We start from the raw sequence: 24,850 nt of genomic DNA on the forward strand, positions 1-24,850 counted from the left end.
AATTCTTTGGTCACTTTTTTAAATATCTTGGTTAATTTCTATACAGAGCATATGTAAATGCCAGGTTTCATCCAGGTTATCACATTTTAAATTAGTACAAGTTAACCAGAATTTATTAGATTATACGTCATAAATTAAACACGCACATTAACAACTCAAAGAAAGATGTCTTCTTATCTTTCCCTTTTACTGAGTTCAATGCGTAAAATGATGGTTATTTCAAGTTTAAAATATGTTCAGATTTTTGCATGTATACCCAATGCAATTATTAGTATTACAAACCCAGAAAAAAAATGAACAGGTATTTTCTTTCAGGATGGCAGCCAACTCACAAACCTATGTTATATTCTAATAACTGCAAGTGCTATACCATTATGGTCAAAATAAACACCTCAGCAAACTGTCAAAATTTTTTAAAAAATGGGTTAAGCTAACAAAAAATATTCATATAGTCAAATTGAAAGACATCATTTCTTAAGCTGACATCACCTTGTTTTATACAAAAAAAAACTAACATATTTAATATTAAAGCTTTCAAATTTTTTGTGTTCCAATATTTAATCACCAGAAATTCCATAATTAACTTCACTTCACTCATCCATCCCAAAATAATAATCATTAAGGAAGCCAAATGACCATCCTTTTCCTCATTTCACCAAAATAACTTTATAGCTGAAAGGAATTTTAACAACATACAGCAAATTATCACCTGATCTACTAATAAAGGCTGAAAATCAGGGGTCAAAGGACTTGAACGAAATCCATCACTCCAGCAAAAAAGCCAAAATTAGATTTGTCTCCCCTGAAACACATTCCTATTTTTCTTTGCAATCCAGGAGTTAATATTTCCTAAAAAGATAGCAGGCCTAAAAACCATTTAAACTATACTTCAAAATGAGTTTTGTTTATCAACTGCTAGATACAAATCTGGCCATTACAGTTTGCAAAGGGTCACTGATATCACTGCTTGGTCATGTACTTTCATCCAGTCAGTTTTATCTGTCTTTGTTGTTGCAGTTGTGATTATTTGTTTTATCTTAGAAATTCACAGAACATATATCTATTTTCAGTGTACAATAAAGTCAACAGTTTAATAAACCTCATTTGTCATGTAAAACAAGTAGTTTTTATCTAAGAGGTTCACAGATTTTGAAAAATTGTCCCAGGTAATTTGTTTCTAAGAAGAAAATATTATCTCATATGATTACTTCTTGCCTGATACGAATAGATTTGGATTTGTCAGAACTTTCTGGATTCTGCTAAATCAGTAGGTTTTTTTTCCCCCGAGTCTTTTTTTAATACAAGAAGTACTAGCAGAAAGATAACTTCCACTTAAAGAATCTGGGTTACGTTTAAAAATTCTCCTAGTCTGTTTTTACAACTCTTTTCAAAAACTGACTTATAGAAATGGAGAAGACTATTTTACAATCTTAAGCATATTTACATCTGAATCATTTTAGTCACAGGAGATACTTTCCTCTCTGAAAAGAAATCTGATGTTTTCTCTTGGTAACTAATTCCATCATTTAGTTGGCTCCATGGCCAATCAAATTTGTATCTTCTCATAATGCTGGTTAAACTGCTTTACTCTGATAAGCATCTTTATTTCCGGAGAGGTCAGAGTCATTTAGAAGGCTGGTGTTGTGATCTAATAGCACTCAGCTCTTCCTTGGTAAGGATCTTTAATTATGACCCAAGTCTAGTTTACCTCTGCTGAGCAGAGGCACAGGAGGATACCCTGGAATAAAGAAAGATCTAGCAGGAAGATCTTTCTTTTACCAGTATGCTCATTCTTTAATAAACATCTATTGATCACCTTAATAGGGATATTGACATACCATTTGGATAAAAAGTTAGAAAAATAAGAAAATATATTCAATCTGCTTATAATACATAAAGATAATTTGGAAAGACAAAACAACAACAAAAACATGTCCTTGGTGTGTGCATGGGAGAGAAAAACAGTAGGTGGGAGGTAGAACTATGATAAGGGTGCTTCTTCCTGAATCATCTGAGTGCAATATACAATAAATGGAATTATTGTATAAATAAAAAATACAATAAATGGAATTAAAAATAAAGTCAATGGCTTTTGTTTTTTTGAGACAGGGCCTCTCTCTGTCACCCAGGCTGGAATGCAGCGGTGCTATCTCGGCTCACTGCAACCTCTGCCTCCTGGGCTCGAGCAATCCTCCTGCCTCAGCCTTCCAAGCAGCTGGGACCACAGACATGCACCACTAGGCCTGGCTTTTATTTTATTTCTATTTCTGTAGAGACAGGGTTTCGCTATGTAGTCCAGGCTGGTCTTGAACTCCTGAACTAAAGCGATTCACCTGCCTTGGCATCCCAAAGTGCTGGGATTACAGGCATGAGCCACCGTGCCCGGATGATATGCTCTTTTTAAGATTGCATGTGGCAAGTGCTGTAAAAGAGGTATACAGAAGGTGTTACTGAAGAAGCACAGAAGAAGAATGTTTCTACTGGAAGAAATTTGAAAGGACTCCATAGAAGAAGTAGTATTTTAGCTAAGTTTTGAAAATGTGTAGGCATTTGTCAGGAGTCCCTGAAGAAAAGCATTCCAGGGGAAAAAAAAATGCTGAGCACTAATTGAATGTTTTACAATTATCTTGTAGCTATAATCCTCATCTCCCTTCCTTATTCCAAAAGGTTGGTATTATGTCACCATCAGATACAAGCTCAGTCTTGTTGCCAGGGATCTTATTCACAAAGTCCTAAATTTACTGTTCTAGATTCCCTTACCTGCTTAGCCTTGCCAGAAGACTTCTTGGTTCTGTATAATGTGTTTAATAACCATTTTGATAACCATTTTTCCTCTAGAAATTCCTCCATATCTCTAAATAGAACTCTTCGTAACACAACTTAGGCCTGATTCTTTTTTTAAAATTAAATATTATTATTTTTAAATTTTTGTAGAGACAGTCTCACTATATTGTCCAAGCTAGTCTCAAACTCTTGGACTCAAGCAATCCTCTTGCCTTGGCTTCCCAAAGTGCTGAGATTACAGGCATGAGCCACCGCACCTGGCCAGGCCTAATTCTTGTTTTTGATTCAGAAGTCACATTTATTTCTCAAATCTTATAAAACTTAATAATTTCTGCAGCCTTAAACTATCTTTACCTTACTTTCTTCTATTCATCTTTGTAATCACCTTCTGAATCATCTTTCAATTTTGTGCATCTCTCTAACTTCTAGCTCACTAGCAGAATTAAAATGAAGATTTAATAGTTCAAACCCACATATTCTGAAAAATCCAAGGATTCAAAAGCTTTAAAAATACCAGAGTATTAATTTTTCCTAGGATCGGTTTTTCCTCCATTACTATTTAATCACAGCAAATGTTGTATTTTTAGGAGTTCATATTTCTCCCCAAGTTGGCTTCATGTGTCATTTTCTTATCAATTCTCCAATTTGTCAGTTATTTTCCATTCCTGTCCTATCATCGGAGGTATTATGATTCCTTTCTTATTTGGAATCACCTGCACATGAATATACACATGATCAAAATTCCTCTTTCTATGAAAACAAAACAACTGCTAACACAAACAAAACATCAGTCAGTCACACCACTACAGCAAAACACACTTTCTATTTAGGTCTATCTCTGCACCCTAACCAGGGACTTCTTACCTCTACCTCCTATTCTTAATTACCTTTCCCTTAAATCTTTCTGGTAAGAATTACCCAGACAACAGACCCCATAGCAGAAGGAGCAAATTAAGGCAGCCAGGCTGAGATAGCAAACATGTCTGTCCAGTAAAGCCCACTTCAGAATGACTCCCAGCCTCCCTCTCTCCACCAGTAACTGTCTTACTTCTCCCCTATCAGTCTCTGAGCTTGTGCTTTGTCTACCTAAATTGTCCCCATTTTACCAATGAGGAAACTGAGGCTCCTAGAAGAAAGAACTTTGACTTTAAAAAAGCTGAACTTCCAACTGGCAGGCAGCCCATTCAATATTTGTCTTGTCCTTGCTCACAAAGCTGTGACAGTAAAAGAAATCTCTGAAAGCAGTGTCTCAGCCCACTATGGGTCCTGGTATCTATCTCCATCCTCAGCCCTACAGGTGCCAAAGTTTGCCTAGGAGGAACCAAAGAGCTATCCGATGTGTGCATACCAGCTTAACACATATGTGCCACTAATACCATCATTTTTAATAATAAAAAACTAATGCATATAAGATGGTTTCTCTACTTCAACACTATTAACATTTTAGGCCAGAAAATCCTTTGTTGTGGTAACCTGTCCTGTGCAACACAGGATGTTTAGCAGCATCTCTGACTGCTATCAATTAGAATGCCAGTAGCATTTACTTTCGTTCTAAAAACCAAAATGTCTCCAGACATTGCCAAATGTCCCCTCGAAAAGCAAAATCAACCCCAGTGAAAAACAACTGGCATATATTAAAAGAAAATACATTACAAAAAAGCAGGTAACATTTAATGAGGTAACTCTCTGCCTTACAAAAAGTTTGTTTATCCATGGTTTAAGTGGGCTTTTTCAGTTAAATAACTCTGTAGTCCTTAGTAAGATACAATACCTACAAGCCTCAGTATCTTCACTTTTAAACTGCTCTAAATCCCTCTTACATAAATATTCTATTAATGTATGGTTCTAAGTGCGTTATAGTTATTAACCGCCAGACAGAGAGGGCATGAAACCTAAAAACACAAAATATTAGAAACTACAACAAAGCAATGAGAAATTATGAAGAAACATTCCTGAGACTGCACTATACCACTGAAAAATATGACCACTTAAAAAATATGGCATATTGATTTTTTAAAGTACACTTATGGTCTAGAACAGTACTGTCCAAACAAATTATAATGCAAGCCACAAATACAATTTTAAATTTTCTAATAACCAGATTAACAAAGTAAAAAAAAAAAAAAGTTAAATATTTTTATTTAACTCAATATATCCAGATTATCATTTTAACATGTAAGCAAGTAAAAATTATGAGATATTTTACATTCTTTTTTTCATATTGTCTTGAAATACAGTGTGTCCTTTATCTATAGCATATCTGAATTTGCAATAGGCATATTTCTAATGCTCAATAGCCACATGTGACAAATAGCTACAATAGCAGCCAAAGAATAAGGGCAAAGAGTGAGCACTCATTTTTCATCTTTACCAGAGAATGAAGTGTTCCACATATATAAATTATCAATAATTGAAGTTGACCTTTTCAAGCAAAATTTCTCCTTTCGTTCATTATTAATACATCTTTTTAAATAATAATAATACAAACCATAATACTTTTTATTTTATTTTATTTTTTAAATTGAGACAGAGTCTCCCTCTGTCACCCAAGCTGGAGTGCAGTGGCGCCATCTCGGCTCGCTGCAACCTTCACCACCCGGGTCAAGCGATTCTCGTGCCTCAGCCTCCTGAGTAGCTGGGATTATAGGCTCCTGCCACCATGCCCAGCTAATTTTTTTGTATTTTTAGTACAGACGGGGTTTCACCATGTTGGCCAGGCTAGTCTTGAACTCCTGACCTCAGGTGATCCACTGGCCTCAGCTTCCCAAAGTGCTGGAATTACAGGCGTGAGCCACCTTGCCCAGTCTATCATAATACTTTTTAAACAAAGGATTATGATAAACAGAACTCATTATTTGCTTGATAATAACATAACTGTATTATGTTTTATATTCTGAGTCTGTTAGCTTTTCTGATTTCTTCCTAGATACCCAGGCGTTTTACCACTGCCAGACTAGAAACCATCAGATGAACTGAAAACTAATTTCAGAGCTGTCCAACTGTGCGACACCCAAAAAAAGTCAGGATTCCCTGACTTTGTGGGGGATGGCAGGTCACCTCATTTAAAAGACTGTTTCAAGCTTTGGGTTTAAGAGTCCATGTGTAAAATTCCTCTTCAACATATCCACCATTTCCCCCAACAACCCCCATGTTAGGAACAGTCTCTTTTCAGCCTTGATTCTCACTTCATCCTTTGTTTTCATCCATATTCTGTTCCCATTTAATCTAGGAGTTCTAATTGTAGGGTGAACACATGCCCTGATTTGCCAGAGAGTCGTAAGTTTACCCACTATTGTTCCAGCATAATTACTAAAATTGTCTTAAGTTTGGACAATTACACAGTTACCCCATCTAATGGTCTCTATCGTTAAGTCTTAAGACAGCAGAGACTGATGACCAATCCTTGCCTACAGATGAAGGGTATATAAGATACTATTAAAATAATACTTCACCTTAATTACTATAAATATTTCTTAATGACTGTAATATATCCATACTGCCAATCAAAGTCTGTGTCAATAAAGCCTTGAAATACAAAACTCGCTAATGAAGTAGTGAAAGACTCTGGCTGAAATTTATTCCTAATTTTAGTAAAAAGGTAAGGAGTTACTCAAAAGAAACAACTACCATTCCTTCAAAGAAAAGGGTTATTAAAGTATTCCTGCTACTACAATTCCATGTCTAAGATTTTCAAAAGCTGATCTTCTAGAGAGGCTTATTAAGTTAAAGAGATGACCTCAAACATCACCCAGATTATAGAGTCCCATCTCAGAGCTAGGGGGAAGAAATTAGTTATACTTTAGAAGTTTAAAGTAAGAATAGGGGTTATCTATAGTGAGGGGGCAGAGTCGGAAGGTTCATGGCAAATGGGAGAAAAGGCTGGGAGGGAAAATTTCACTAACTTTTTATATTTTTTAATTTTTGAATCATGTTACTATATTATTCAAAAAATTAAATTCTAAAAAACTAATCTAAAAATCAGCCCTAAGTGTTGTACTCCTCACACCGAACTTTCTCTAACAAACAGTCGAACTTTTAAGGGAAACTCACTATATGATTCTAGAGAGGAAATGAAGGAAAACCTTTGGAGTGGCTAGACAAGGAGGACAATGAAAATGACAAAACCATAGTGATTTCCACGAACGTAGTTGTTTAAATCCAAATTAAAGAAAAACACATGTGTACCACACCTCTATGCTGGTTTAGCACCAGCATCACTTACCTTTCAGAACAGCAGGTTTAATCGCCATTCTGCCAACGAGGCATTCTTTCAGCATGGATTCATAATTGACCCAACGATGAACCTGGTATGGAAAATAAATGATGGAAAAGAAACATGACTAACTCCACAGGATGCTCTCATTTTAGTATGGGCAAAACTAAACTTTCTGAAATCACTCTCAACACACACCTGAAAACTAAGAAGCATATTCAATTAGTCAACCAGGGAGCGATAGGCTGCACAGATAGGGATTGTTTAGAACAGTATTCTCAAAGTGTTGGGACCTTTGGAAGTTCCTGACACCCTTTCAGGTCTCCATGAGGTCTCCATTTGTTTCATGATAATACTAATAAAAAGTTACTCACTTTTTTTCAGCATCAGAGCAATAAAAGCAATGGTGGGTAAAACTGCTAGTATCTTGTATTAATCAAGGTAGTGGGTCCAAACTGTACTAGTAATTATTATCTTCTTCACCACCATGGACAGTGGAGGGAGCATGAGGAAGATATTTAAGAATACTTAAGAATATCCTTCATGAAGTAGAAAAATTATTAATTAAACTTTGACCCTTGGGTACATATTTTTATTACATTTTGTGTGACAAAGTGGGAAATTCTCAAAAAGATTAGTGTTATAAAGTATGATGGTTTCCCTGTGAAGAAACACTTAGATGACTGTTTGATTTGCAAACGGAACTAGACTTTTTTCATGAAAGGCCATTTGGCACATGTTTACCTATATAATAAACCTGCACATCCTGCACATATACCTCAGAACTTAAAATAAATTTAAAAAAGAAGAAGACATACATGCAGTCAACCAGCAGTGAAAAAAGCTCAATATTACCGATCATTAGAGAAATGCAAATCAAAACCACAATGGGATACCATTCCATGCCGGTTAGAATTGCTATTAATAAAAAGTCAAAAAATAACAGATGCTGGCAAGGTTGCAGAGAAAAGGGGACATTTATACACTGTTGGTGAGACTGTAAATTATTTCAACCATCGTGGAAAGCGATACGGTGATTCCTCAAAGAGTTAAAAACAAAATTACCATTTGACCCAGCAATCCCATTACTGGGTATATATCCAGAGGAATATGAAGCGTTCTACCATAAAGACACAAGCACACGACTGTTCACTACAGCACTGTTCACAATAGCAAAGACATGGAATCAACTAAATGCCCATAAATGACGGACTGAATAAAGAAAACGTGGTACATATACACCAAGTAATACTATGCAGCTATAAAAAAGAACAAGATTATATCTTTGGCAGGAACGTGGATGGAGCTGGAGGCCATTACCCTTAGTAAACTAACAGGGAAATAGAAAACCAAATACTACATGTTCTCACTTATAAGTGGGAGCTGAATGATGAGAACTCCTGAACACAAAGAAATGAACAACAGACACTACTTAAGGATGGAGGTTGGGAGGAGGGAGAGAAGCAGAAAAAATAACTATCAGGTACCAGGCTTAGTACCTGGATGATGAAATAATCTGTACCACAAATCCCTATGACACGAGTTTACGTATATAACAAACCTGCACACGTACCCCTGAACGGAAAATAAAAGTTAAAAAAAAAAAGAACAAAAAATGAAGGGCCATTTATAAGAACTACTAGTAAACAAACTGATTATTCAGACTCAGATATTTAACAGGTATTTTCTTGAAAATAAACAAAGTGATTCTACTGCTTCCAGGAAAACAACTGATAGTATTTGTTGTCAGATGCCACCGGCAGAAATTATATTTAAACAACCTTTCTGCAAGGCACCTTCTCAATATGCCTTAAAAGTCTTAAAATAGGCCAGGAATAATTTTAAGGTGGGGTGGCTCACTCCTGTAATCCCAGCACTTTCGGATGCTGAGGTGAGAGGATTGCTTCAGCCCAGGAGTTAGAGGTTGCAGTAAGCTGATCATGCCACCCCATTCCAGCCTGGGCAAAAGAGCAAGACCCGGTCTGAAAAAAAAGGACTTAAAAATCTGCAGCTATTTTGTTGGTGGGGTAGGACACTTTGGCTTTGATCCTGGGTGTGTGCAGTAGTGTAGTCTCTATATGATTTCTTCAGGTGTAAACAGCACCAAGGATGACTGTGACTTCCTTAGTGTCTGAGAGTACAATTATTGGTGGAGGCCGCGATGAAGTTTTGCTGGTTACTAGGACCCCAGGTAGGTTAGTCTTTGGGCCCCAGTGGTGGGAGCAGAATTCACTCAGATATTTAGGAATTTACCTGAGAAAATATTTGCATGTATATAAAGATGTAGGTACCAGGATACTCATCACAGCACTACTTAAATTAGCAAAATATTGGAAACAATCTAAATGCCCAATTGTAAAAGACCGGCAAAGGAAAATCAGTATATAAAGCTATTCAATACAATACTATATAATCATTAAAATAATCAGCCAAAAAATACTGATATTGGAATCTTTATGGCATATTCCAGAGTAAATAAGCAAAAAGTATGTAAAGTATATAGAAAGAAGACAGTTGACTACAGGTATTTCATACTTGCCTCCACTAAGAACCAAGATAATGAATTGATAATCATATTCTGAATACATCATCCAAGAGAGAACACTGAAATTCAACAGTAAAGTGACAGGAGTTACGTAAAGCAAGAAATGAAAAGGAAGTGAGGCAACCTACAGGGCTGGGATCAGCTGGGAGCTGAAAGAGACTCAGGTTGGAGAACTTTAGCAGTCCACATTCCCAGCATGGACTCCTGCAATCCTAGCCACAGAAGAACCTTTGACCCTTGCAGGCCCTGACACCAAAAGAGAGAGCTGCTAGGAGATTGTGTGGTGGCACTGCTCCAGGGAGGAAGCTTGCACTGGGTCTCACAAGCTCCCTGAGACCTAAGCAGCTACAGTAAACGGTCATTTCAGAGCCCTAGCCCCAACAAACTGCACACCGTACTAGAACCCAGCAGCACCCAGACTGAAGTGCAAAAGAAGCATGGCTGCTGCCCCAGGAGTTTAGGTTCAAGGAACTGCCAGCTACTGCAGGCAGAGCTAAAAACAGAATTACCATTTGACCCAGCAATCCCATTACTGGATATATATCCAGAGGAATATAAAGCATGGGCTGCGGCAAGAGCAAGTCACCAGGGCTGAAGAACAGGTAGTACATTCACTCCCCATCCACTGGCCTAGGCTGCCTACCACAAAAGGCATCACCACTCTGCCCAGGGGCAGGGTATCACCACAACTGCTGTCTCCCTCCACCTGAGCATTCCACTGGTAGCCTGGGAATTGCTCCTGCCTACCATGCCTACCATGGCTGGCCTCACCCGTCTCTGCCTATGTCACAGCACAGTTTGAGGGCCAGGAGGTTGCCCAGCCCAGTCCAACACACTGGCACCTGAACACTCCTCCCAGGGGCCTGAGGTTGGACATACCAACCTGGCTGCTACCGCCACAGCTAGTACCTCCTTGCACATGCCATCTCAAGGGTTAGAGACTGGCCTGTAGAGCCCATAACAGCCTCCACCAACATAAGCGTGTACCACCTGGGACCCAGAGGTCATCCTGCCACTGCCACTGTCATCACCCATGCCATACCACCTGCCCAGGGGCCCAAGAACTCACCCACTGTTGCCACTACTGGGATCCAACTAGGCCACCAAGAGGCCCAAGAATCAGCTTGCCTTGATGCAGTAACCCTGGTGCCAGCATATGCCATCCTGGGGCCCAAGGACAGACAGGCTTAGCCCACTGCTCCCACCACTGGGGCCCAAAGACTAACCTACCTGGGGTGTCCTAGTAACCAGCAAAACTTCATCGCCGCCTCCACCAATAATTGTACCCTAAGACACTAAGGAAGTCACAGTCATCATTGATGCTGTTTACACCTGAAGAAATCATATAGAGACTACACTACTGCACACACCAGGATCAAAGCCAAATATCATAGATATATTTACAGGAAAAATTTCTCCCATATGAAATTCAAAAAAACTGAAAAAGGGCCAGGTGCGGTGGCTCAGTACTTTGGGAGGCCGAGGCGGAGGATCACCCGAGGTCAAGAGTTCGAGACCAACCTGGCCAACATGGTGAAACCCCTTCTCTACTAAAAATACAAAAAATTAGCCAGGCGTGGAGGCACGTGCCTGTAGTCCCACCTACTTGGGTGGCTGAGGCAGGAGAATCGCTTGAACCCGGGAGACAGAGGTTGCAGCGAGATGAGACTGCACCACCGCACTCCAGCCTGGGCAACAAGGTGAGATTCTGTCTCAAAACAAAACAAAACAAATGATATACAAAACACATTCAAAAGCAAATTATTATTTGATCTAAAGAGAGAGATAAACTCCAACACAATAATAGTGGGGGAGTCCAAAATCCCATTCTCAGCATTAGACAAAATCTCATTCTCAGCATTAGATGGATCTAGAGAGAAAAACCAACAAACATTGGATTTAAACGGGACTTCAGACCAATGGACCTAGCAGACATTTACAAAACATTTATCCAGCGATTGCAGAATACACATTTTTTTTTTTCATCAGTACATGTAACATTGTCCATGACAAATATATGTTAGGCTACAAAACAAATCTCAACTTATTTTTAAGCACTGAAATCCTCTTGAGTATATTTTCAGACCCCAGTAAAATAAATAAATACTAACAGGAACTTTCAAAACCATACAAATACATGGAAATTAAACAACATGCTCCTGAATCACCATTCAGTCAAAGAAGGAATTAGGATGGAAATAAAAAAAATTTCTTGAAACAAATGAAAATGGAAATGCAGCATACCAAAACCTGGGGAAATACAGCAAAAGCAGTATCTAAGGGGAAGTAGCAATAAATGCCTACTCCAAAAAAGGTGACAGATTTCAAATAAACAATCTAACAATGTACCTCAAGGAACTAGAAAGGCAAGAAGAAACCAAAGGCAAAATTAGCAGAAGAAAAGAAATAATAACTGTCAGAGCAGAACTATATGAAATAGATTTTTTTTAAAAAGATACAAAGGATCAATAAGACAAAAAGTTGATTTTTGAAAAGATAAAACAAAATTGATAAGCCACTAGCTAGAATAACCAAAAAAGAGAAGACCTAAGTAAACAAAATCAGAAATGAAAAGGAGACAACACAACTGATACCAAAGAAATACAAAGGATCATCAGAGACTATTATGAGCAACTATACATTAATAAACTGGAAAACCTAGAGAAAATGGATAAACTCCTGGAAACATACAACCTATCAAGATTGAATCAGGAAGAAATAGAAAACATGAACAGATCAATAACCAGTAGCGAGATTGAATCAGTAATAAAAAATCTCCCAAAAACAACAACAACAAAGGACTAGATGGATTCACTGTAAAATTTTACCCAATGTAGAAAGAAGAGTAAATCCCAATCCTCCTCAAATTATTCCAAAAAATTGAATAGAAGGGAATTCACCCTAATTTATTCTACAAGGCCAGCATTACCCTGATACCAAAACCAAGTAAGTGTACAAAAACACCAACCAAAAAAAAAAAAAAAAAAAAAAAAAACCCACAAAAACTACAGTATCACTGATAAACATAAATGGAAAAATGTCAAGAAAACACTAGCCAAATGAATTCGACAGCACATCAAAAATATAATACAATATGATGAAGTGGAATTTATCCCAAGGAGGCAGGGATGATTTAACATACACAAACTAGTAAATGTGATACATCACATCAACAGAATGAAAAACAAAAACTGTATGATCATCTCAATAACGCAAAAAAAATTTGATAAAGTTCAACATTCCTACATGATAAAAACTCTCAACAAACTAGACATAGAAGGAATATACCTCAAAATAATAAAAGGCCATATATGACAAACCCACAGCTAACAACATATTGCACTGGGAGAAGTGAAAAGCCTTTTCACTAAGAACTGAACAAGACAGGATGCCCACTTTCACTACCCCTATTTAACACAGTACTGGAAGTTCTAGCCAGAGCAATGCAAGAGAAAGAAATAAAAAGCATCCAAATTGGAAAAGAGAAAGTCAAACTGTCCCTTTTAACAAATATTATTTTGTATTTAGAAAAACCAAAAGACTCCACCAAATAACTTAGAGCTGATAAACAAATTCAGTAAAGTTGTAAGACACAAAATCAACATACAAAACTCAGCAGTGTTTCTATATGCCAATAATAAAATAGCTGAAAAAGAAATCAAGAAGACAATCCCATTAGCCATAGCTACAAAAAAAGAAAGAAAGAAAGCTATAGATAAATTTAACCAAAGAGATGAAAGATCTCTACAAGTAAAACTATAGAACACTGGTGAAAGAAAGTAAAGAGGACACAAACAAATGGAAAGATACACTATGCTCATGGATCAGAAGATTTAGTAACAATCAGAAGGAACATACAGCCCAAAGCAATATAAAGAATCAATACAATCGTTATCAAAATACCACTGTTATTTTTCACAGAAATAGAAAAAACAATCCTAAAATTCATATGGAACCAAAAACCCACTAGAATAGCCAAAGCAATCCTGAGCAAAGAGAATAAAGATAGAGACATCATATTACCTGATTTCAAAATATATTCCAAGGCTATGGTAACCAAAACAGCATAGTACTGGTATGAAAGTAGACACATAAACCAACAGAACGGAACAGAGAACCCAGAAATAAATCCACATATTTATAGCCAATTGATTTTCAACAATGATGTCAAGAATATACACTGAGGAAAGGACACCCTCTTCAATAAATGGTGCTGGGAAAATTGGATATCCATATGCAGAAGAATGAAGATGAACTCCAATCTCTCACCATATTAAAAAATCAACTCGAAACGGATTAAAGACTTATTAAGACCTGAAACTATAAAATCACTAGAAGAAAACACTGAAAAAACACTTCATGACATTGGTCTGAGCAAAGATTTTATGGTTAAGACCTCAAAAGCACAGACAACTAACACAAAAATAGACAAATGTAACTATATTAAATTTAAAAGTTTCTACACAGAAAAGGAAACAATCAAGAGAGTGAAGAGACAACATGTTGAATGGGAGAAAATATCTGCAATCTATTTATCTAATAAGGACTGATATCCAGAATATATAAGGAACTCAACCATAAAAAAAAGTAATCCTGGGGGCGGAGCAAGATGGCGGAATAGGAACAGCTCCAGTCTCCAGCTCCCAGCGCGAGCAACACAGAAGACAGGTGATTTCTGCATTATCAACTGAGGTACTGGGTTCATCTCACTGGGGAGTGCGGGACAATCGTGCTGGTCAGCTGTTGCAGCCCGACCAGCGAGAGCTGAAGCAGGGCAAGGCATCGCCTCACCTGGGAAGCGCAAGGGGGAAGGGAATCCCTTTTCCTAGCCAGGGGAACTGAGACACACAACACCTGGAAAATTGGGTAACTCCCACCCCAATACTGCGCTTTAAGCAAACGGGTACACCAGGAGATTATATTCCACACGTGGCCGGGAGGGTCCCACGCCCAGGGAGCCTTCCTCATTGCTAGCACAGCAGTCTGCGATCTAACCGCAAGGCAGCAGCGAGGCTGCGGGACGGGCGCCCACCATTGCTGAGGCTTAAGTAGGTAAACAAAGCCCTGGGAAGCTCGAACTGGGTGGAGCTCACAGCAGTTCAAGGAGACCTGCCAGTCTCTGTAGACTCCACCTCTGGGGACAGGGCACAGCTAAACAACAACAACAACAACAACAACAAAAAGCAGCAGAAACCTCTGCAGACGCAAACGACTCTGTCTGACAGCTTTGAAGAGAGCGGTGGATCTCCCAACACGGAGATTGAGATCTGAGAACGGACAGACTGCCTGCTCAAGTGGGTCCCTGACCCCTGAGTAGCCTAACTGGGAGACATCCTCCACTAGGGGCAGACCGACACCCCACACCTCACACAGTGGAGTACACCCCTGAGAGGAAGCTTCCAAAGCAAGAATCAGACAGGTACACTCGCTGTTCAGCAGTATTCTATCTTCTGCAGCCTCTGCTGCTGACACCCAGGCAAACAGGGTCTGGAGTGGACCTTAAGCAATCTCCAACAGACCTACAGCTGAGAGTCCTGACTGTTAGAAGGAAAACTAACAAACACGAAGAACACCCACACCAAAACCCCATCAGTACGTCACCATCATCAAAGACCAGAGGCAGATAAAACCACAAAGATGGGGAAAAAGCAGGGCAGAAAAGCTGGAAATTCAGAAAATAAGAGCGCATCTCCCCCTCCAAAGGAACGCAGCTCATCGCCAGCAACGGATCAAAGCTGGACGGAGAATGACTTTGACGAGATCAGAGAAGAAGGCTTCAGTCCATCAAACTTCTCAGAGCTAAAGGAGGAATTACGTACCCAGCGCAAAGAAACTAAAAAGCTTGAAAAAAGAGTGGAAGAATTGATAACCAGAATAATTAATGCAGAGAAGGCCATAAATGAACGGACATAGATGAAAACCATGACACGAGAAATAAGTGACAAATGCACAAGCTTTAGTAACCGACTCGATCAACTGGAAGAAAGAGTATCAGCGATTGAGGTTCAAATGAATGAAATGAAGCAAGAAGAGAAATCTAAAGAAAAAAGAAGAAAAAGAAATGAACAAACCCTGCAAGAAGTATGGGATTACGTAAAAAGACCAAATCTGCGTCTGATTGGGGTGCCTGAATGTGAGGGGGAAAATGGAACCAAGTTGGAAAAAACTCTTCAGGATATTATCCAGGAGAACTTCCCCAACCTAATAGGGCAGACCAACATTCAAATTCAGGAAATACAGAGAACGCCACAAACATACTCCTCAAGAAGAGCAACTCCAAGACACATAATTGACAGATTCACCAAAGTTGAAATAAAGGAAAAAATCTTAAGGGCAGCCAGAGAGAAAGGTTGGGTTACCCACAAAGGGAAGCCCATCAGACTAACAGCAGATCTCTCGGCAGAAACCGTACAGCCAGAAGAGAGTGGGGGCCAATATTCAACATTCTTAAAGAAAAGAATTTTAAACCCAGAATTTCATATCCAGCCAAACTAAGTTTCATAAGTGAAGGAGAAATAAAATCCTTTACAGATAAGCAAATGCTTAGAGATTTTGTCACCACCAGGCCTGCCTTACAAGAGACCCTGAAGGAAGCACTAAATATGGAAAGGAACAACCGGTACCAGCCATTGCATGCCAAAATGTAAAGACCATCAAGGCTAGGAAGAAACTGCATCAACTAACGAGCAAAATAACCAGTTAATATCATTATGGCAGGATCAAGTTCACACATAACAATCTTAACCTTAAATGTAAATGGACTAAATGCTCCGATTAAAAGACACAGACTGGCACACTGGATAAAGAGTCAAGACCCATCAGTCTGCTGTATTCAGGAGACCCATCTCACATGCAGAGACATACATAGGCTCACAATAAAGGGATGGAGGAAGATCTACCAAGCAAATGGAGAACAAAAAAAGCAGGGGTTGCAATACTAGTCTCTGATAAAACAGACTTTAAACCATCAAAGATCAAAAGAGACAAAGAAGGCCATTACATAATGGTAAAGGGATCAATTCAACAGGAAGAGCTAACTATCCTAAATATATATGTACCTAATACAGGAGCACCCAGATTCATAAAGCAAGTCCTCAGAGACTTACAAAGAGACTTAGACTCCCATACAATAATAATGGGAGACTTCAACACCCCACTGTCAACATTAGACAGATCAACGAGACAAAAAGTTAACAAGGATATCCAGGAATTGAACTCATCTCTGCAGCAAGCAGACTTAATAGACATCTATAGAACTCTCCACCCCAAATCAACAGAATATACATTCTTCTCAGCACCACATCACACTTATTCCAAAATTGACCACATAATTGGAAGTAAAGCACTCCTCAGCAAATGTACAAGAACAGAAATTATAACAAACTGTCTCTCAGACCACAGTGCAATCAAACTAGAACTCAGGACTAAGAAACTCAATCAAAACCGCTCAACTACATGGAAACTGAACAACCTGCTCCTGAATGACTACTGGGTACATAACGAAATGAAGGCAGAAATAAAGATGTTCTTTGAAACCAATGAGAACAAAGATACAACATACCAGAATCTCTGGGACACATTTAAAGCAGTGTGTAGAGGGAAATTTATAGCACTAAATGCCTACAAGAGAAAGCAGGAAAGATCTAAAATTGACACTCTAACATCACAATTAAAAGAACTAGAGAAGCAAGAGCAAACACATTCAAAAGCTAGCAGAAGGCAAGAAATAACTAAGATCAGAGCAGAACTGAAGGAGATAGAGACACAAAAAACCCTCCAAAAATCAATGTTTGAAAAGATCAACAAAATTGATAGATCGCTAGCAAGACTAATAAAGAAGAAAAGAGAGAAGAATCAAATAGATGCAATAAAAAATGATAAAGGGGATATCACCACCGACCCCACAGAAATACAAACTACCATCAGAGAATACCATAAACACCTCTACGCAAATAAACTACAAAACCTAGAAGAAATGGATAATTTCCTGGACACTTACACTCTCCCAAGACTAAACGAGGAAGAAGCTGAATCCCTGAATAGACCAATAGCAGGCTCTGAAATTGAGGCAATAATTAATAGCCTACCAACCAAAAAAAGTCCAGGACCAGATGGATTCACAGCTGAATTCTACCAGAGGTACAAGGAGGAGCTGGTACCATTCCTTCTGAAACTATTCCAATCAATAGAAAAAGAGGGAATCCTCCCTAACTCATTTTATGAGGCCAACGTCATCCTGATACCAAAGCCTGGCAGAGACACAACAAAAAAAGAGAATTTTAGACCAATATCCCTGATGAACATCGATGCAAAAATCCTCAATAAAATACTGGCAAACCGGATCCAGCAGCACATCAAAAAGCTTATCCACCATGATCAAGTGGGCTTCATCCCTGGGATGCAAGGTTGGTTCAACATACGCAAATCAATAAACGTAATCCAGCATATAAACAAAACCAAAGACAAAAACCACATGATTATCTCAATAGATGCAGAAAAGGCCTTTGACAAAATTCAACAGCCCTTCATGCTAAAAACTCTCAATAAATTCGGTATTGATGGAATGTATCTCAAAATCATAAGAGCTATTGATGAAAAACCCACAGCCAATATCATACTGAATGGGCAAAAACTGGAAAAATTCCCTTTGAAAACTGGCACAAGACAGGGATGCCCTCTCTCACCACTCCTATTCAACATAGTGTTGGAAGTTCTGGCTAGGGCAATCAGGCAAGAGAAAGAAATCAAGGGTATTCAGTTAGGAAAAGAAGTCAAATTGTCCTTGTTTGCAGATGACATGATTGTATATTTAGAAAACCCCATCGTCTCAGCCCAAAATCTCCTTAAGCTGATAAGAAACTTCAGCAAAGTCTCTGGATACAAAATTAATGTGCAAAAATCACAAGCATTCTTATACACCAGTAACAGACAGACAGAGAGCCAAATCAGGAATGAACTTCCATTCACAATTGCTTCAAAGAGAATAAAATACCTAGGAATCCAACTTACTAGGGATGTAAAGGACCTTTTCAAGGAGAACTACAAACCACTGCTCAGTGAAATAAAAGAGGACACAAACAAATGGAAGAACATACCATGCTCAGGGATAGGAAGAATCAATATCGTGAAAATGGCCATACTGCCCAAGGTAATTTATAGATTCAGTGCCATCCCCATCAAGCTACCAATGAGTTTCTTCACAGAATTGGAAAAAACTGCTTTAAAGTTCATATGGAACCAAAAAAGACTCCGCATCTCCAAGACAATCCTAAGTCAAAAGAACAAAGCTGGAGGCATCACACTACCTGACTTCAAAATATACTACAAGGCTACAGTAACCAAAACAGCATGGTACTGGTACCAAAACAGAGATATAGACCAATGGAACAGAACAGAGTCCTCAGAAATAATACCACACATCTACAGCCATCTGATCTTTGAAAAACTCGAGAAAAACAAGAAATGGGGAAAGGATTCCCTATTTAATAAATGGTGCTGGGATATTTGGCTAGCCGTAAGTAGAAAGCTGAAACTGGATCCTTTCCTTACTCCTTATATGAAAATTAATTCAAGATGGATTAGAGACTTAAATGTTAGACCTAATACCATAAAAACCCTAGAAGAAAACCTAGGTAATACCATTCAGGACATAGGCATGGGCAAGGACTTCATGTCTGACACACCAAAAGCAACGGCAACAAAAGCCAAAATTGACAAATGGGATCTAATTAAACTAAAGAGTCTCTGCACAGCAAAAGAAACTACCATCAGAGTGAACAGGCAACCTACAGAATGGGAGAAAATTTTTGCAATCTACTCATCTGACAAAGGGCTAATATCCAGAACCTACAAAGAACTCAAACAAATTTACAAGAAAAAAACAAACAACCCCATCAAAAAGTGGGCAAAGGATACAAATAGACATTTCTCAAAAGAGGACATTCATACAGCCAACAGACACATGAAAAAATGCTCATCATCACTGGCCATCAGAGAAATGCAAATCAAAACCACAATGAGATACCATCTCACACCAGTTAGAATGGCAATCATTAAAAAGTCAGGAAACAACAGGTGCTGGAGAGGATGTGGAGAAATAGGAACAATTTTACACTGTTGGTGGGATTGTAAACTAGTTCAACCATTATGGAAAACAGTATGGCGATTCCTCAAGGATCTAGAACTAGAAGTACCATATGACCCAGTCATCCCATTACTGGGTATATACCCAAAGGATTATAAATCATGCTGCTATAAAGACACATGCACACGTATGTTTACTGCGGCATTATTCGCAATAGCAAAGACTTGGAATCAACCCAAATGTCCATCAGTGACAGATTGGATTAAGAAAATGTGGCACATATACACCATGGAATACTATGCAGCCATAAAAAGGATGAGTTTGTGTCCTTTGTAGAGACATGGATGCAGCTAGAAACCATCATTCTCAGCAAACTATCGCAAGAACAGAAAACCAAACACCGCATGTTCTCACTCATAGGTGGGAACTGAACAATGAGATCACTTGGACTCGGGAAGGGGAACATCACACACTGGGGCCTATCACGGGGAGGGGGAGGTGGGAGGGATTGCATTGGGAGCTATACCTGATGTAAATGACGAGCTGATGGGTGCAGCACACCAACATGGCACAAGTATACATATGTAACAAACTTGCACGTTATGCACATGTACCCTAGAACTTAAAGTATAATTAAAATATAAATAAATAAATAAATAAATCAGTAATCCCATTAAAAAGTGGGCCAAGAACACTAATAGACAATTCTCAAAAGATGACAAGTAGCTGATAAGTATATGAAAAAATGCTCAATATCACTGATTATCAGGGATGTGCAAATCAAAACCATAATTAGATATCATCCTATCCCAGTTAGAATGGCTATTACTAAAAAAACAAAAGAAAACACACAAGAAATAATAGATGCTGGTAAGGATGTGAAGAAAAGGGAACTCATATACTCTTGTTGGGAATGTAAATTAATACAACCATTATGGAAAACAGCATGGAGATTTCTCAAAAAACTAAAATATTAATAGAACTACCATGTAATCCAGCAATCCCACTACTGGGTATCTATCAAAGTAAAATAAATAATTACATCAGAGATACTTGCATTTGCATATTTATTGCAGCACCATTCACAATAGCAAAGATATGGAATCCACCTAAGTGTCCACAAACAAGGAATGTATAAATAAAGAAAATATGTTATACTATATGCATACAATGGAATACTATTTGGCCATAAAAAATAATGAAATTATGTCACTAGCAGAAACATGAAAGGAACTGGTGATCATTACATTAAGTGAAATACACAGACACAGAAAGACAAATACTGCATGTTCTCATAGGAGCTACAAAATTTGATGTCATTGACGTAGAGAATAGAATGATAGATTATCAGAGGCAAGGAAGGGTGCAAAACAAGATGCATGTTGGGAATATTTACCCTGATATATTCTTTTAGGACCTCAAATGCCAGGCTAACGAGTGTAAATTTACTTCCCTGTCAGTGGTGAGCCACTGATAGTTGCAGAGCAAGGTGCTAAGACAATTGTCTTTAAGAAATCTAATCTAACTGTCATGTTACCTAAATTGGTACTGAAGGTAAAGATATCAAGACAGTATTAAAATAATATGGCTACAGAGAGTGAACTAAGGCAGTGGGAAGGGAGAAAAAGGTGTAATGTTTAAAGACAGATCATAGGATTTGGCCAGTGATCGGATACTGGGGCACAAGGAGAGATGAAAAAGATTTCTCAGGGGCTTCGAGTCCCTATTACAAGAAACAGGAAACAGAAGGAAAAAGAAGAAAGAAAATGACTTGATATTACTTGAGGGCATAAGGAGTTGAAGTACAGGGCATCAAATTGCCTATCAGGTATTTGGAAATGCAAGATAAGAGGTCAGCAGTGGGATAAAAACAGAAATAGGACAATAAGGAAATTACTTACTATTTGTGCAGCTAAAATACTGGCACAAGTAAATTCTCATATTGAAAAATGCAAGCGTCACTACAATTGCTAGTTTACTTCTGCGGTGAGCAAGTCATAAATAATTAAACATCACTGGTCTTATCAAAGCCAAGAAGAATGCAATCTAATTGTTTTGAATCTAGCAATCTAGTAAATATTGTTTTAAATACTAGAAAACTTAACAATATAGTACTTCCTGTGAATTCTCCAAAACAAGCTTTCCTTAAATAAGGTCTACATAACTTCATAACACTCAGGAACAGAAATAACACTAGACTTTATTGGAAATTCTTGTTGTGGCACAGTACATTCAACATTAGGAGGTTACAAGGCAGATTCAAGGGAAAAGTATAGCAGATAAGTTTTTAGGCAAATGTTCCTAAACCTTTCTATTTGGCTTGCATTGCTAGATAACAAAAACCAGGCCAGGCACGGTGGCTCACACCTATAATCCCAGCACTTTGGGCAGCTGAGGCAGGCAGAGTACTTGAGGCCAAGAGTTCAAGACCAGCCTGGTCAACATGGTGAAATCCCATCTCCACTAAAAAAACAAAAATTAGTCAGGCATGGCACACTCCTGTAATCTCAGCTACTCGAGAGGCTGAGACAGGAGACAGGAGAACTGCTTGAACCTGGGAAGCGCAAGTTGCAGTGATCCGAGATCATGCCACTGCACTCCAGTCTGGGGGACAGAGTGAGACTCTGTCTCACAGATACACAGATAGACAGCAGGCAGGCAGACAGAAAGCAAATACCAAATGACAATGGGAACCTGCTTTAAAACAGCAATAAAAACCTTCCAAAGAGAATGCTGTTATGACTAATGCATAAACATGACTCTTCTCCAACCCAGGAAGAACGTTAACAGCAAATGAGATCCTGCCATTTAAGCAAATGCACCTAAGTGCTCTCAAACACAATGGGCCCTTGAACAACACAGGTTTGAACTGCAACCGAGTCCATCTATATATGGGTTTTCTTCTACCTTTGACACTTCGACAGAAAGACCAACCCTCCCTATTTCTCCTCCTCCTCCTCAGCCTACTCAAGATGAAGATGAGGATGAAGACCTTTATGATGATCCACTTCCACTTAAGGAATAGTAAATGTATTTTCTCTTCCTTATGATTTTCTTGATAGCATTTTCTTTTCTCTAGCTCACTTTATTGTAAGAATATAGTATATAATGCACATAAAATACATATATATGTTAATTGACTATGTTATAAGTAGAGCTTCTGGTCAACAGTAGGCTGTTAGTAGTTAAGTTTTTGGGAAGTCAAAACTTATACATGAATTTTCTACTGCGTGGGAGAGTGAGGGTGTTGGCACCCCTAATCCCTGTATTGTTCAAAGGTCAACTATATAAAACAAATTCTATTTCTGGCAACATGGTCAAAAACCAAATCCTAAAATGGACGAGAAAATAGGAAGAACAGAAATTAAATTATATTTTATCAAAAAAACAGCTATAATATAACCCAACCTGATTCATATCATCTCGAATGATAAAAATCCAACATTACAACATGGTTAATCATCATTAAAACATAAAATAAAGCATATATGAGACAGGCAAATTTCCATCTTTCTAAAGACTATTGTCTCAGAATAATAGTTCAGCAAACTGATAGTAATCAACATTCTGTATACCTTTTAAATAGTTTAAGAGCTAATGCTAGTTTTTAGTACATACAAGGGGAAAAGTGACTAATTTAAATATCTTTTGAGATAACCTATTCAGAATCTCTGCCATCATGCTAGGAAAAATAAGTTTCTATTCATTAATCATCCTCAGCTAACTTTCTACATGACATGCAAATGCACTATAGAGCAGTAGGCTGAATATACAGCAATTCCTAGGTGACAAAGGACTAAGAGAAAAGAAGCCAAATTACTTGTTTAAAGTGATTCAGCAAGTTAGCAGCAAATCCCAACGTTCCTTCTTCCAATTGTCACTACCTCCCATAAGCCAATCATTATCAAAACTAATCAAGACTGAATAAACACTTACCAACAAAGGAGGCAACAAACACTTAAGACCCCTAGACACAGATTTGAAATATCTCCAAAATTTTAACAACACAAAGGGCAAATTAAATGAACAGCTGCTACTTGTGAGCATCTTCCCACACTTCAAAATTCAAGCCAATACATCTGGATTTTATGCAACTATTTTCTTTCTTTCTACAAATGTCACACTGATAAATCTAAGAGTACTCTTCCACTGGAATACTTTGGTTACTTTCAGAACACCTTACCTGATCAAAAAGTTCAGTACCATCTGATCCTGCTGCTCTCATTAGTTCATCTTCTCCACCAGGATGATACTCCATATAAGGGCTGACATTATAAACGAAACCTGTATCAAAGCAAGCAGAAAAAATATCCTAAATGAACTTCTCAAAAATTGTAAAACAGTGAGCCGAGATTGCGCCACTGCACTCCAGCCTGGGCGACAGAGCGAGACTCCGTCTCAAAAAAAAAAAAAAAAAAATTGTAAAACTTATAAGTAAAAGTTTCAATGAATCTTTCCAAATACATTCCATTTAATTAATCACTTTTATTTCAAAGTATCAAGAACTAACTGTAAAGGATCTGAGATTTCATCATATTTGCAAGCAAACAACTTAACCTGCCACTTTCATGGGTCCTAGCAGATAACAAGAGACTCCTAGGTCGGAGACAAAGAAGAGTTTAGCACCCACATCAATAGCAGTAGTCAGAATATAAGCATTTGTGTCAGTTTGCTGAACCCAAATTCCCAAGAGTGCTATGTGAAGAGGGCCAGGTAATACCTGCACACTCAATGTGCTGCATTACAGGAGAGGAACTCTTGAGCTCAGGAAACTTGAATCTTTTATAAGCATGCCTGCCCTTGTTCCTGAGGGAGATATTTACTATACAGAAGAGTAAGCAAATCTGTGCTTTGTTCTACAGGGAGACAGTAACATTCAAGGTTGTTCACAATGCAAATATCCTTTAAAAGATTGTCCAAAAAGACAGTGCCTCTGCTCACAAGACGTGCAGAAATGCAAAAGAAAATTGCCTCCCAACACAAAGAAATGAAATACTGTGTATACAATCTTTGAAAGTACACACACACACACACGCAGAGAGAGAGAGAGAGAGAAAAAAGTAACTACTATATAGTCATAACATTTCCACTATTGCCCTCGTAGAAGAATCTGATGAAAAAAGAATCAAGCTCTAATCCATGTTTCTGATCATCTCAGCAAAGGTTAAGCAACGGTGACCACTTAGGCAAGCTCTGTGAAAAGGAAGCCCAACTCTTCACAAAG

At 38.2% G+C, this 24,850-nt stretch overlaps 1 protein-coding gene across 1 annotated transcript in view; it reads right to left on the reverse strand.

The window, feature by feature from the left end:
• CYB5R4 (cytochrome b5 reductase 4) overlaps window positions 1–24,850 on the reverse strand; it is a 109,621-nt gene that overhangs the window by 51,683 nt on the left and 33,088 nt on the right. Inside the window, exons 3-4 of the mRNA XM_038002227.2 lie at window positions 23,810–23,910; window positions 7,007–7,088 (exon numbers count right to left, since the gene is read on the reverse strand). Of these exons, the coding sequence (XP_037858155.2) occupies window positions 7,007–7,088; window positions 23,810–23,910 (183 nt within the window). The remainder of the gene's footprint in view (window positions 1–7,006; window positions 7,089–23,809; window positions 23,911–24,850) is intronic.

Source organism: Chlorocebus sabaeus, chromosome 13, assembly GCF_047675955.1.
Source record: "Chlorocebus sabaeus isolate Y175 chromosome 13, mChlSab1.0.hap1, whole genome shotgun sequence".
NCBI lineage: Eukaryota > Metazoa > Chordata > Mammalia > Primates > Cercopithecidae > Chlorocebus > Chlorocebus sabaeus.